The following is a 14,560-nucleotide window of genomic DNA, read 5'->3' as shown; positions in this document are numbered from 1 at the left end:
AGAGGAGCTTAGCCTAGTCAGTAAGATAACTCAGTTTCTAAGGCATGCAGGGCACCTGATTTGGCTGAAAGATTTTGGTTTCTCTGTCCCAGACATTCTTTAATGTTGTCACCCTAGTAATGTGGATGAGCTGTGCTACAGTAGCCTAATAAAATCTTTGTGTTTACAGGGAAAGTGTGAATTTGGTTTTGGTATTTATCTTTTACAGCAGGAGTTAACTCATCTTGTAAGCCTGAGTCCACAGTTGGAACATCTGAAAGCCACCTGCAAGACACTCACCTCTCAGCCCATGCCTCCAAATTTCATTCAGGAAAACTTGAGTGGTTTTCTTGATCACTTCAAGTTGACTCATCAGAAACTAGAGGAACGTCACCAACAGCTGAAAAAAGGTAAATAAATAAACATAAATATGTATGTTAACATAAAGTCCCCTGCTTACTTGTGTTTTGGCTTTTTTTTTTTTGTTTGTTTGTTTTGAGCTGACTGAAAACTCATTGAATTCTGGTAGAGTGTTTGTATTGATTATGCTAGGCTTTGCGTCAAACTGACAAAATTATTTTATTCACCTGGGAGAATATGGCTTTCTCTGTGCACAATTCAAAAATTTATCATTCCATGGTGTTAAAAACGATTATGCAAGGATGCAACATTCCTGAAACCTCATTTAACTACATAGCAAGACATATTTAAGGCAGATGATGTAGCTCAAAGATCTGTCTCTCTCTGGCACTTACAGAAATAAATAATTCTAGAAATCAAAAACAGACGATTAGGAGAACATTGTAAAATGGAAGTCCATGTGTGAAATTTATTCTTTCTAATAGCTTTGAGCACATCAGTCATACATAATTCCTGTCAGAAATTTCATCTTTGAAGTGATTTGGAATCTAGCTTGCTTTTCAAGCAGTTTCTACTTTGATTGTTGTTGCATTAAAAATTTCATTGTGAACATTCAAACCAGTCATGCTGGTTTCTAAAGGATTTTAAATGTAGTGCATGAAATATGTAGTTCTGGTAGTACTTTACAGCTGAAGAGCAACAGCACAGACCTGTAAGAGATTTTTTGTTCTCAGTTTTTGTTTCAGAGGAATTTGAGGAAGTGTTTTCTTAACAGCTCCAAAATGGAAGAGCATTAACACTGTATTCTGTGTGTAATAAAAATAGGCTCAATTACTAAATTGTTAGGCCATCTATATAATGTGTTGCACCAGGCCTGCATACTTCAATTATATCCATGCAGAAAATGGTATGAATAAAGTATCTGTCAGCCATGTTCATATTACAAGGGTATGTTTTCATTCTTACTGTGAAGAATTATTTTATAGCTGTTTTGAGTTCATGTACTTGTAAGTAATTTTATTGGTATTTTGTATTTTGGTAATTATACCTCATGTGACAAAAATACCTTTTTTTTTTGTGCCATGCATCACTTGAGGTGTTATTGGTATACTTGAACCAGTTACTGCTTGGCAGAAACACCATATATATATTCTAATACATTAAATTTGTGTATTTTTTAAATGAGACAACCTGCAGAGAAATTATATTGCTGAAGAATAGAGGGAAATGTCAGTTCAGGGTTTTAGCTCTTTATTTACAGCATAGTTTGAATTGCTGCCAGGTAAAAACTTCCAGAGCCATGTAACTGGTGGAAACAACTGGTGGTGTGACCTAGGTATTTGTGAACTTGGCAGGCTTTGACTGACAGGAGGCCAGCTCCTCTCATGGCTTTTCTTTGAGCCTCTGAAAATTCCCCCATGGAGTGCTACTCAGTCTCATCTCTATGGGCATTTTTTAAATGGGAATTGACTCAATTTTTTTTTGTCATTCGGAGGCAATTTTAACTATTTTCTTCTCCTTCAGGATTTGCTGTAGTTTAGTGACAATGCACCTATATGCTTTTTATTAAACTTTTTTCCTCTCTTTAAATTGATCCTGGCTTTTTGAGAAACGAAGCTGGATAACTCTGTTTTGCTCTAAAAATGTTGTCTCATTTTTATAAATGAACCAACAGTTCTGTTGGTAAGCTGTTGAAAAGCTACCTGGTGAGTCAGAACAAGGCTTAGATTAATTTTCACTTGTGGCGGGAACAAAATTGGTTGTGAATCCAAGGCCAGAATGTGCATACCACAGTACAGGACTTACAGGCAAAATGCTGTTTGGTGCAGTTATTCAAATTGGCTGTTTTCATTCTGAAATGCCATTGAGGTGCTGCCTCCTGCCTGGGATTCCACACAGGGCTGGATCGAACAAATTTTGAGATGTGGTTGAAGATGGCAAGCAAATACTCCATTCAAATTTTAATTCCCTTTTCACTATTCCTAGATAGTGTCTCTGTTCTGGCAACAGGCTGAAAACTGCTATTTTTTTATATTTGTGTAGGTAAATATATTAAAAATGCAAAAAAGCAACCAAAACACAAGCCCCCACTAATGTGTTTTGTGTGTTTATATATATATGCACACAGATATATTTAGAAATACTAGCTTATATAGGTCCAATATATAGTGTGTATATTTAATTTAGTATGTAATATATGGCTATTATATATGCTATACTGTGTTTCCTATGTATAGTAGATATCTTTGTGTGTGTTTGGAGATATATAGTAGATATGTCTAAAACTTGAAACGGCAAAATACTAAATTTGGGTGGTTTATATATTTTAAATACTATGGATTGTTATTGATGTAATAATATATAATTTAAATACTATCAATTCTACCACTTCACCCACCCAAACAGATTTAGGTGCTTAAGTGCATAAAAAAATTTCTGAAAATAGGATTGAGTTTGTAAATTTTTTGAGAGGTTGCATATTTATTATTATATTCTATGTAATATATTTGTATATTATATATTTAATATTTTTAAAGGAACAACAATGCTATCAGCAGAAGAGTTTTTTAGGTCTTGGAAGTTGATTATGTTCACATCTTCTATGATTTGGGTTCAAGTCCTTACCTTGAGTTTTGTTTCCTTACTCTTTTACATGGTACCAGAGACAGAAAGCCAGCCGAGCCAGGAGTACGTGGAGTCCCTGCAGCAGCTGAAGGACGCGCTGAGCAAGCTGGAGGGCGAGCAGCGCTCTGTTGCCAGCGGGCTCAGCGAGCCCGGCAGGGTTGAGACCGCCCTGCAGCAGGCAAAGGTAACCCTCACCTTTGCACTGAAGTGAGGAAGTTGCTCCGCTGCTGCCGCCCTCTGTTCTCCTGCAGTGTTTTCAGTGGGGGGGCTAACACTGCTCAGAGCAATGTCAGGGGTGTGGAACCCGCTTTTGGAGGTGGCTTGCTGGGTTATCAGGCTGCTGAGGGATGTGTCCAGGCAAGGGCTGGGTATCTCCTACCGAGCCTACAAGACTTCACAGCTTCTCTTGCTGCCTGTGCTAGGAGATGAGACTGAGAACTGGGACTGTTCAGCCAGGGGAAAAGGACCTCAGATGGCCTTGGTGGCTTCCCCAAGCACTCTCTGGTGTATCTCCTGCACTCAGGAGTTCCAAAATGGGTGTTAGGGCCCCAAGAGCATCCCTCTTTTAGAGGCTTGGTTGGATCACCTCATCCAAGGTCTGCTCCTCTGTTGCTGAGTGCAGTTGTGAGGGAAAACCAGGAGCTGGGAGCTTCCCCTTTCTGAGTTGCACCACAGTCATGCCTGTGCCTGGCCTGATTGGGCTTTCTGTCCTTGGGAGGCCATGTCCCTCCTTAGGGCAGGGTGGACTCTCTGACCCTGCCTCTGTTCTCCTTAAGGGACTGTGGTGTGCAGGCTTGCAACCCTCCCCCCCAAGCACTGGGTAAAGCCCACCCAGGTGTGAGGGGTCTGCCTGCTTAAACTGTCTAAGGGTCAGCTGGTTGACAAACCCACCCTGCTTCATCCTGCTTGGGTGTTTGGAGACAGTAACTGTACTTCTCTGGCCTCCAGATTGCCTTTCAAAGGAAAACAGTGCTTGTGGGCCATAAAGGTAATTGATACAAAAATTCTCTCCATTAGAAACAATATTTTTTCCTGTTGTAAGCTTATAAAGTAGACAAAAACTTATGGATGACAGTTGCTTTGCAAATACCAGATACTGAGGCAGGGATGGACCTCTCTCCAGGGGGTGAATTGTGCATCTCCAGTACTTTTTCCCTTGTTTGTTTGTTTGTTTGAAAAAACTCAGTAAACAAATACTTTCCTGCCCTCTCCACCATCCCCCACCTTCAGAAGCATGTATTTTTCCCTGTGTGGTGGTCTAATAAGGCTGCAGGTGATTCTGGAGGAGCTCTTAAGCTCTGGTTGCTGGGTGTTGTTATAGCCTTCTCTATTTAGCAGAGTGATGATTTTTAGAAGTCCAGTAAACAGTGGTGTGTTTTGGATTTCTTTTGAACCGGAAGATTAAAACAAGCTTTGACTCTTTGGTTTTCTCTTTAGTGTTGCTTCTGTATTGTTTAAATTTGGCAGAGATTTTCTGATCCATATGCTGCATGAATTGCAATGGCATTTGGCCTTTAGAGGCTTGTCTTTTCCTGCCTCTGCCCAATTTTCTTCAGAGACTAATTACTCTGGATATACTGTGCTATTGCAGGTGCTTTAATGAGAGTGCCAGAGAGGGGAACAAACTGTAGATGAGGAGCTGCTTGTGGACCTTGGGATTGTCCAGCTCTCTCTGCACACTGTAGCAGGCACTGATAAGTGCTTCATCTGTGGTCCCCTGCACAGAAAGCCCTTGTTTTCTGAAGCATGCATTCCTCTTTCCAGCCTCATTGCTACCTCTCTGCCTGTCTTAGAGGAAATGGTACGCTTTCCAGGAAAAGAAACATGATAAATGTAAAGTAGGTTTGAGAATGTGAACATTTTAAAAAAGATTCTTCTTCAGTAAAAATACAGCAAAGTATGTATGTACACATCCTGTTTGTACACATTAAATGTATATACTAGAAAATTAAATCCATTAAATTAATAATAATTTCATGTGTTTATTGCAAGTTTCTCTTAAGCAAATTTTGAAGCAGGATAATCAAAATGATGAGTTCAATGAAATGGCATTTTTCTTATTTTCACTTATACCTTCAGCTGTTATTTTTCATATTAGTCAATTAGCTCTTTCAAATCAAGTGACGCTTTATATCAGCAATGTCATAGTGAATATATTCAGATTGTATCCTCCCTGTATTCCATCTGGAAAAGCAGTTTTCAAAACTTGAGTATCCAGAGCTTTTTTGCAACTAAGACATTATATTTTACTTCACAAAACTTGGACGAACACACTCAGCTGGTTTTCATGTGCTTTTAAAACAAACAAACTTGTGGGGGGAATGAAAACAATGAGGACCTGGTCTGTCTACACTGCCGTTTCCTCTGTGAGTGCAGTGTAGCACAGCCATTGCTTTGCTGACTTGAGTGGCAGTACTGCCTGACACACAAGAGGGGTGGGGGCCTGCACTTGTTTAACTATGAGGCCAAGCTTTGCTTCCCCTTCTGTAGTCTCTGCTGCTGCACCAGTGGAACAGCTGAATGTTTTGGTGCTTAAAAGGTTGTTTGGACATCTCTGCTGCAATAACTACTGTAGCTGGAGTATCACTCTTCACTGAGTATACTCTCTGCACAATGAAACTTATGATGTACTTGCACTTGTATATAAGTGTGTACATGTTGTATGGCTAATACTGGAAGGAGACTTTTGTTCTTTGTTATAGACAGTTGGTGAGACACTGGAAGCCCAGAAGCCCAGGGTAGATAAACTTGCTGAAGAAACTAAAGCTTTGGAGAAGCATGCATCTTCGGATATGAAAAACACCTACGTGCAAGAGTTCAAGGAAGTTCAGGGACGCTGGGACAAGTTAAAGCTCAAGATTTCCAAAGATGTTAAACTACTGGAGGAAATTATGCGCAAGTTGAGAATATTTGAGGTAAAATAAAAGGATTTTTTTATTTTAGTTGCATAACTCAGTTGCTTTAGAGACCTTTCTTTCTCTGTGTTCCTGCAGGAGCCCAGATGACACTGATTGAAAAGTGGAATGTTGATGATCCACTAGTCTGGCAGAGGCTGAAGGCATATATAGTATATTTGTAGCAGCGTAGAAGTGGATTTCTAATGTGCCCAGGATATTATTTTGTCTTCTAACAGAAATACTTTTTCACTTAAAATTAGTGTCCCTCTCTTTCTGTACCAGAAGCAAAGGTTATGCTAAGGTCAAGGGTGCGTCAGCTGTTCTGTTGATCCCAGTTGGGGCTGATGATCATCTTCTATGTGATTGGTGTCAGATGCCCACTGCCTCGGAAAGTGTAATTCCATGCCTGCTACAGAAAACCTGCTCCTTTCAAGTGGGATTTTGGTCAAAAGTAATGAAGAACTAGTACAAGGAAGTTAGAAAAGGAAGTAAAGAAAATGGTTGGGTATAGTGACTTTTCCAGTGTCAACCATGGCCTCTGAAGTGACAGGAAAGACAGTTAAAAAATTAAGGTTACTCAGCTGTCTTCCCTATTTTATAAATATTTACACATGCATATGAAATCCTGCAAGACAGAAAATCCCACTCTTTTAAAAATGAAGGGATTAAAAGTAAGCGTGTGTAGATGTTTAACCTACTGATAGAGGGGAGAGATGAGTACTTAAGTAACTTAACTGAAGTGGACTCAATATTTATTGGTTAGATTGATTTATTTGTGCTTAAGTCCCTTTTTTAGACTATTTGTATTCTTCTGGGGGGGAGGAAAAATTATGAAGATATATGAAAATATATTGTCATTTAGCTCATGGCAATGTTATTGTGACCAAAAGGTTAAGTAGACACTGCCTGTTCTTTAGTATCAGCTTGGATGTATAAGCTGATCACAGCAGTATAAAAGACCAATTACAGTGACATTGTTTTTCCCCAGAGTATTGTTTAACTAAACTCTCAGTAAGTTTCATATTGTTTTTATTTTCATATTGCATTTTAAAATTGAAAAACCAAGGAGGGACTTTAGAAATTCTCTCATGAGGAAGATACATGTACATTAGCTAAAAAATATGTATTTTCACATGCAATAAACATATTTTAATGTGCGGATTTATTTACGTTCTTTTCCATTTAACGGAGGATGTGTCATACCACGCAATTTATAAACATAAACAGCTGTCTATGTGCTCTGTCTTCAGAACACTGGCATGTACACCACCACTTTTCCAAAGAAGTTTCTTTACATTCTTGCTCTCCCACCCCTCTTAAGCAGAAAATGGATCCTTTATTTGGTAGTGCATTCAGATTTCAATTTGACTGTGGTGTTGGTGTTTTTTTTTTTTTTTTTTTTTTTTTTTTTTTTTTTTTTTTTTTTTTTTTTTCCATTTTAAGCCAGACAGGATCATTAACAACTACTCAGGATAGATACATATGTTTAAATATAAGTCCAGGTAATTGACTTGCATGATGGTGCAGAGAAAGTTGGACAACCCACTACTGATTATAGCTCAGAAGCAGTAAAATCCTCAAGCTTCTCTTCCCCCCCCTTTTAAAACTGCAAACTTGGAAGAAGTGATGGTAGGGGAAACAGATTGTAACTAAAGGACAACTATCAGCAGGCTACCACTTAGGAGCAGAGTACACACCCATGTTCTGGTGAAAGGTTTTACCTGGTGGAAAAATGCCTAAAGGGAAAAACTTGATCCTGCTCATGAAGTGTTATTCACTTATTTTTAATTTTAGGACTTGAGCTGTTCCCAGCAGCATGTGTGTGGGATCTGTGCATATGAATACCATAGGTATGGTAATCCAGTCTAGGGTAGTGAACTTGTAAATAAAAGCCACAGAACAACCTATGAGTAGGAAAAAGAATTGCAGGCTTTCAGAGGAAAAATGTCATTAATTTTTTTTAAGCTGTTCTACCTGAATCATAAAGATAAAAGCTGTCCCCAGCCCCCTCTGCCTTAAATGTATTCAGGAGCATGTGTACTTGTGCTTCTGCTTTTAGTCTGGTTCCTTCAAACCCATCCTACAGTAGCTACTTGCAGCAGCCTGTGGGATGATGTGGAGCTGTGGAGCAGCTGGTGGGGCTGGTCAGCAGGAGCTGACTGCCCAAAGCGAGGTGGTTTGTACAGGAGCCCAGAAGAAATTAACTTCTAAGGCTTAGCCAAAGCCTTGGTGATTACTTTCCAGCAACCACCTCCTCATTAATTTTTCTCCTGACTTTGGCCTAATATACAATATCCCACCATGTCTGATTTGCTTCCCGGCACTCTCTGGTCACACTTATTAATTATTAAGCATGACAGAATAAATATTCTGCATGTAAGCCTGCCTCAGTGTCCTTTGTACAACAACTTTCTGTCAGTCTTGTTCTTCAAATGATTGCAACTTTGTAGTTTCCTTGATTTTCTGTAGATACACTGAGCAAAATCTTGATCGCTCATCAGTTTTAGCAGCACTTTTTCTCCTCTCTTAATTTCTTGTATGTGAAAAATTCTTCTTTCTGCACTTGAATCATGTTCAGTTGAGTGGCCTGTACATGCACCTATTTTACTGAATCACAGCTTTAACTATGTTCAGAATGGCTCTTGAAAGCTGAAATTCTCTCTTATGTTTAGCTGAGAGTAGGATATTGAGAGTAGGGTAGATGTGTGCATATTAACATAGCAGGGTTTTAGTTAGTAACCAGTTATTTAATTTTTTCAAAGGTGGAGTGCCCTCTTCTCCATAGCTGTCCAAAGGGATGTTGGTACCACCAAGTATATGAAGCACTCACTGGTGAAAGATGGATTTTTATGCCCACTTGACTTTTGAGTTGCTATGGAGGGCAGAGCAGTGAAGCAGTGCACTGTTTTGTGTAGATCTGAGAACAGAATTTGGTCTTGAGCAAGATGTTAAAAACTTTCCTGTTATCTTAAAAGGAAGTACAGAAGCCAAAAAGGAAATTGTAGCCGAAGAAACAAGGGAAGCAATTATTATATAGTTGCTTTATTAAAATTAAACTATTAATATTGTTAAATAATTGAAAATGAAAGAAATACCTACTGATGCTATCTGTCAAAATATGGGGCTTACATTGTGTTTTCTTATGAACTATATTTTTAAGTACACAATTCCTGTGTTTTCTAAATGTTTTGTAAAGCTGTCAGTGGAGGGACAGTCATACTATATTCTCTGATTTTTCCTTTGGTAATTGTCTATACAGAGATCTTTGTAGTTTAATACTGTATAAATAAAAGTGACAATCTGGAACAAGCTGAATAAAACAAGCTGAATAACAAGCTGAATAAAAATAAAAAAGTACTGGACACACCTGGATCTAACTTGTCCTGGTGCAGACACCAAACCAGAGATAAAAGATGAGTTTGGAGAATGGCTGGGCAGGATCTCCTTGGCTAAGAGAGGGGTTGAAGCACCTGGCTATTAGCACCTGGCTAAAGGAAAAAAAATTGAAGTGGGGAAGAAAATAAAAAACCAGCGAATGTCAGTGCTTGGAGGACATGTGGTTTATGTGCAACTACATGCAAGTATTAGTTTATTTTTAATGATCCTTTTATTTCCTAAATCACCTTTAAAAACTGACATTTCCCAAAACAACACTCCTCACATTTAGGTTTTTGAAAAAAAACAATGTAAATATTTTCATTTTGACAGTGAGCAGACAGGTGAACAATGACTAAGATGCCCTTGTTAGTCTGATGAGCATGTCAGTGGCAGATCTGCCTGTGTGTCCTGCTGCTTAGGTGGCTCCTCTGTTATTTGTGGTGTGACAGAGGCTCCCCCAAGCTGACAACACATGCATTAGTGACATGAACTGGGAGTAATGTTTTACTGGGAAGACTGTAATACTCATGTGATAGGAAAAGTAGAGAAGGCTCACTTTATCAGTTTTGCACCTTGTATTTTCTAGAAGAAAATTTCTTTATCTTGTATTCTCTGTTATCATACCTCTAGTAATGTATGGCTTGCTGCATCTTTGATTATGTATCATTTTCAGATCTTTTAAATCTGCTGCATGGCTGTACATCATGTGGTTTTTCTAGGAGTAAACAAGATTCAACACATTTGATCTTTGTTCTGGCTTGGAATAAATTTTAAAAACTGATCCTGGAGAAGTGAAGCTCTATAAGGAAGACCTTACAGCAGAATTCCAGTACCTAAAGCGATACTGCAAGAGAGCTGAAGGAGAACTTTTCACATGGGCATGTAGGGATAGGACAAGGGATAACGGGCTCTAAACTGAAAGAGGGTAGGTTTAGATTGGATATTAGGAAGAAATTCCTTGCTGTGAGGGTGGTCAGGCAGTGGAAAATGTTGTCCAGAGAAGCTGTGGATGCTTCATCCATGGAAGTTTCCAAGGCCCATTTGGATGGGGTCTAGTGGAAGATGACGCTGCCCATGGCTGGTGGGTTGGACTGGATGATCTTTAGGGTGCCTTCCAACTCAAACCATTCTATGATGAGGATGTTTGTTTTAAAAATTGTGAGCTCTTGTACATCAACAACCTACACTGGTTATTTGACCACTGATAATTATTTACCTGTGCGATGCAGGAGTATTTACATAATTAAACTTTTGTAGGCTTGGTTTATGATTCAGCAAGTTATTTAAATGTGTGTCTAACTTTGAGTAATCCCACTTAATTCCTTTCAGCTACTGATGTAAATAGCTTATTGTAAGGAAGCTAAATTAGTTATGTGCTGAAGTGCCTTGTCAAATGACACCCTTTATAGATACGTATTTTTTTACATTAAGCCATAGTTTACTGTTAACCATCCTGGGGTCTGTTTTTTGGAAAATGATTTTCAGGCTAATCATCTGCAGGAAATTAATCCAAAATGGAAAAGGAATGAAGAAAATGTCATGACTTTGACCTCAAATGGTAGCATTGATCTAAAAATAAACATGAACTTAGTCTAATGGATTTTCATTAGTGCACACGTTTTTTGAGAAACAGTGTGTAAAACATACTGATCTTGCAAAAACTGTTAGTGTGAGGTTTTTAAGGAAATGGAGTGTATGCTTTCTTTCTCTGTGACATGCAGAGTAGAAGGTGAAGCTGATGAGCTGTTCTGTGATGATTGTGTCAGGATAAATAGATGCCATCTATTAAAAACTCCAACCAAATAGTCCAGCTATATTAGTAAAGAATGTCAACCACAAGTTGATTGAACCAGAGGAAGGAAAATCTGTCTCTGTGCAAATCTCTAAGTTTATGTTGGTTTTGTTTGTAAGGATGATTTGGAACATCCATGATTGCATGGGAAGGAGATGACCATGCTTCTGTCTCCTTCCCTTCCTACCTCATTGCAGGGTATAAGGCAACTGCCAATTGTTAGATCAGATTATTCTGAAATTGGGTGTGTGTTTACTTTTTCCCCTAGGAGTTGCTCTAGTGAGTACAGTAGCTGCTATTGGTCTCAAACAGCTAGGCTGATTTTTTAAAATTTTAGTAGTTAGTCTGATCCTATCTGTTTTTTTCCTTTTATGTGTGTCTCACTTATGCAAATGGCTTTCCCAGCACAGTTTCTACCTGTCAAGGATGTTTAGCATTATTCACTCCTCTTCTCCACATATATGTTGTTCTAGGGCCCTCTCTTTTCCTTGGGAATGCATTTGTCTTTCAAAAAAGTGCAGTGGAAACAGTCATACTTTTTTTTTACCATAGGTTTTAGGCATATTTCCAGCCTTCGGCCAGATCCTTCATGTGAAGAATAACCACATCATTCTTGAAGTGATGCTCTCCTCCTTACCTGATCCTGTGCTTTGGTGGGATAGATAGCCTGGAACAGTGGCGTGTCACTTAAACCATGCTCTTGTGGATGGAAGATTACCACTATTGCGAATTTAACATTCATATAAATTTGAGGAGGGAGAAATTTGGGATACCCCTTTTCCTCCCAAAAACCCCATCAAAACAAACCCAAAAACTAAACCAAAATTGATCTTATTCAAAACCAAGACTACGCCAGCAGCTTGTAAAATACCCTTTGCCAGCTGCTAGAAATTGAAATGCAACAGCCATACATTCTTCATCACAGCAATGTATCAACTGTTCCTTGTTCTATTTGATTTAGACTGACTCAAAAGTTGTTCAGAAGTGGATGGATGGTGTGAAAGACTTCTTAATGACAGAAAAGGCTGTTCAAGGAGATAGTGAAGGACTTCAAAGGCAACTTGATCAGTGCACAGTGAGTTTTGCTCTTAAAAGGAATCTTTTGAAATAACAAGTAGCATCTTTTCTTTATAATTTTGCTTGTATTATTAAGTATTCTCCATAGCATATTTCATAAAGCTCACCAGAAAAATTTTTATCTTTCTTCAGGGCATGTTTGAGTTGGTTTCTTTTGTGTAGCTATAGTATTTTGTGCTTTTCAAAGGTCTTCACTGTATTTACAAGTAATTACCTACAAGTTGGTGTTATTTCCTCTATAAAAAGTTTATATATATATATATTCCCCAATTTTTTTGTGATTATGGAATTGAACTTGTGGGTGAAAAATGCTTTCTGCATTAAACTTACAAGGGCAGTAAAAGTAAGAAGTAAATAACTCTGATTAAAGTCCTAAAGTTTAGAGTTGCATCTGTCTTACAAGGAAGATTCCTGGCTAGTCAGTGGCCCATAATGTTCACAGTTATGTAGAATTCCATCTTATAGTAAGTAATTACAGTGTACCTTCAAATGTTTGTTCCCAGGAGAAGAATAGAAATTGAGGCATACCAGAAACAGCAGAATATTTAGTGCATGTAATCTTCAAACTTGTGTTGTTTTGGCGTTGGCATTTGGCATATGAAAATGTTCATGCTGTGTATGGCAAGCTGTACTTTGTTCTTTAGTTGCATAGTTCTGATGTTTTGAACCACTGAAGGACTATTTTAAGCAGTCTGGTATTGAACACAGTATTGATCTGCTCCAAAAAGTCTTTCTGGAATAATTAAAAGTTGCAAAATTACTGATACTGTTATAAATTAATGTAATATCTTGCTAAAGAACAGCATTAATTTTCTCTGATGTGTGTTCAGATGTTCATCAATGATATGGAGACAATTGAACCATCATTGAAAGAGATGAAAGAAGTAGAGGCTGCTCTAAGAGCTCAGCCCATTGCAAGCATAAATACTTGGACTAAGTCTAGGCTAGTAGACTGCCAGACTCAATGGGAGAAACTGAGCAAACAGGTGAGTTCTCCACATGTTGCTAGTGCTTGCCTGTTACTGCAGCTGTCAGCTTGTGTGGCATTGGGAGGATGGTGAAGAGGGGAAGTGGTGAAACAGTGGGATAAGAATGTTTTAGTTCCACTGTCAGAGTGGCTGAAGTCCAATTTGAATACACATATTTCTTGGTATCTAACTGTAAGGAGCAAAATAAACTCTTTAATTGTTTGTAATTAAAAATTAATTTGTTCACTTTTCTTTATGCTGCTCTTTCTGGGGAGTGTGGGAGGAAAGTCTGACTATTTTTCGTTGTTTCTGAAGTCTGGAATATTATTCTGTCCCTGCATAATTTTTGTCTGCTTCCAAGCAGCTTTGAAAAATAAAAGGCTATAAATAGACTACCACTGCAGTGTATTTAGTAGTTTCTTTTGGGTGGAAGCTTTCTGCTGTCTGTAGAAACATACTTCTTTTGTTGCAATTCCTGATAAAAATCTGTGTTGGAGAGCCTTGCTGTTGATATAGATCCAGATTGTCTGGGTTGTGGAAAGAAGTGAGGCCTGAGAGTGTTTTATTGCTCATTATAAAGATATATCTAACTATGTGATACTTGTAATCAGAAGGGGATTTTACTCTGTCTGACTTTTTCCAGGGATTGTTACCAGTTTACATTCAATGAAGGGGGAAAAAAAAGCCGTATTTCTCCTTCCCTCACTTCTAGATTTTGTTGATCTGCTAAAAAGGGTTCATAAGTCTGTGTATGCATGTAAAAGTGTTTTGTTAATTCAAAAAGCCTGAAAAGGTTTTGGTAGTGAAATGTTTTAAAAAAGGCTTGTGTTTTTTCACATATGCAAGGACATTTAAGTAACAAAGCTGCTATTTCTTTCTCCACCTTGGATTCTAGATCATTAGTCAGAAAAATCGCCTGTCTGAAAGTCAGGAAAAAGCTGTAAATCTGAAGAAGGATTTGGCAGAGATGCAAGAATGGATGACCCAAGCTGAAGAAGAATATTTGGAGAAAGATTTTGAATACAAGTCCCCTGAAGAGCTAGAGAATGCAGTAGAGGAAATGAAGGTCAGCAGTGCCAGCTCATTGTAGAGGATTGATGAAAGAGAAACAAAACTTTACGGCTTTGGGGGTTGACCATTTATGGAATTAAATTTGTGGAAAGAAACTTGGGTCATGACAAGATTAGTGATACTTTTCATCTTTGCTTTGTGGAATTTTTGATTTTTAAAGCATAAACTATAAAAGCAGATGTTCTTTTTGGCTACGAGGGGTAGGGATTTAATAATAAATAACAGCATCCCCAGCTGTTGAGTCAGGCTTATGTATAGCATATTAAACAGTAACAATATAGGAAGTTTTTGCAGAAGACAAAACTTGAGAAAGGTATAGTATCATTTATCTTTTACTTCTATCTAAATTAGTGGTTGTAAAAACATTCTTCTGCTTTTAGCTCTTGGACCTCAGTTTCTTGTCCCATAAATAT

General features: G+C 38.2%; 1 protein-coding gene across 4 annotated transcripts in view; it reads left to right on the top strand.

Moving 5' to 3' along the window:
* Positions 1–14,560, top strand: part of UTRN (utrophin) — a 356,530-nt gene that overhangs the window by 98,081 nt on the left and 243,889 nt on the right. For 3 of the 4 annotated variants that reach the window (XM_039567915.1, XM_020583682.2, XM_020583680.2), the window contains 6 exons: positions 209–389; positions 3,003–3,148; positions 5,667–5,879; positions 11,993–12,106; positions 12,939–13,094; positions 13,972–14,142. In XM_039567915.1, the coding sequence (XP_039423849.1) occupies positions 209–389; positions 3,003–3,148; positions 5,667–5,879; positions 11,993–12,106; positions 12,939–13,094; positions 13,972–14,142 (981 nt within the window). The remainder of the gene's footprint in view (positions 1–208; positions 390–3,002; positions 3,149–5,666; positions 5,880–11,992; positions 12,107–12,938; positions 13,095–13,971; positions 14,143–14,560) is intronic. The other variant, XM_020583681.2, reaches the window with a different exon arrangement.

This window comes from Corvus cornix, chromosome 3, assembly GCF_000738735.6.
Source record: "Corvus cornix cornix isolate S_Up_H32 chromosome 3, ASM73873v5, whole genome shotgun sequence".
NCBI lineage: Eukaryota > Metazoa > Chordata > Aves > Passeriformes > Corvidae > Corvus > Corvus cornix.
The sequence above is the reverse complement of the archived record's forward strand: the minus strand, read 5'-3'. Positions and strand labels throughout refer to the sequence as shown.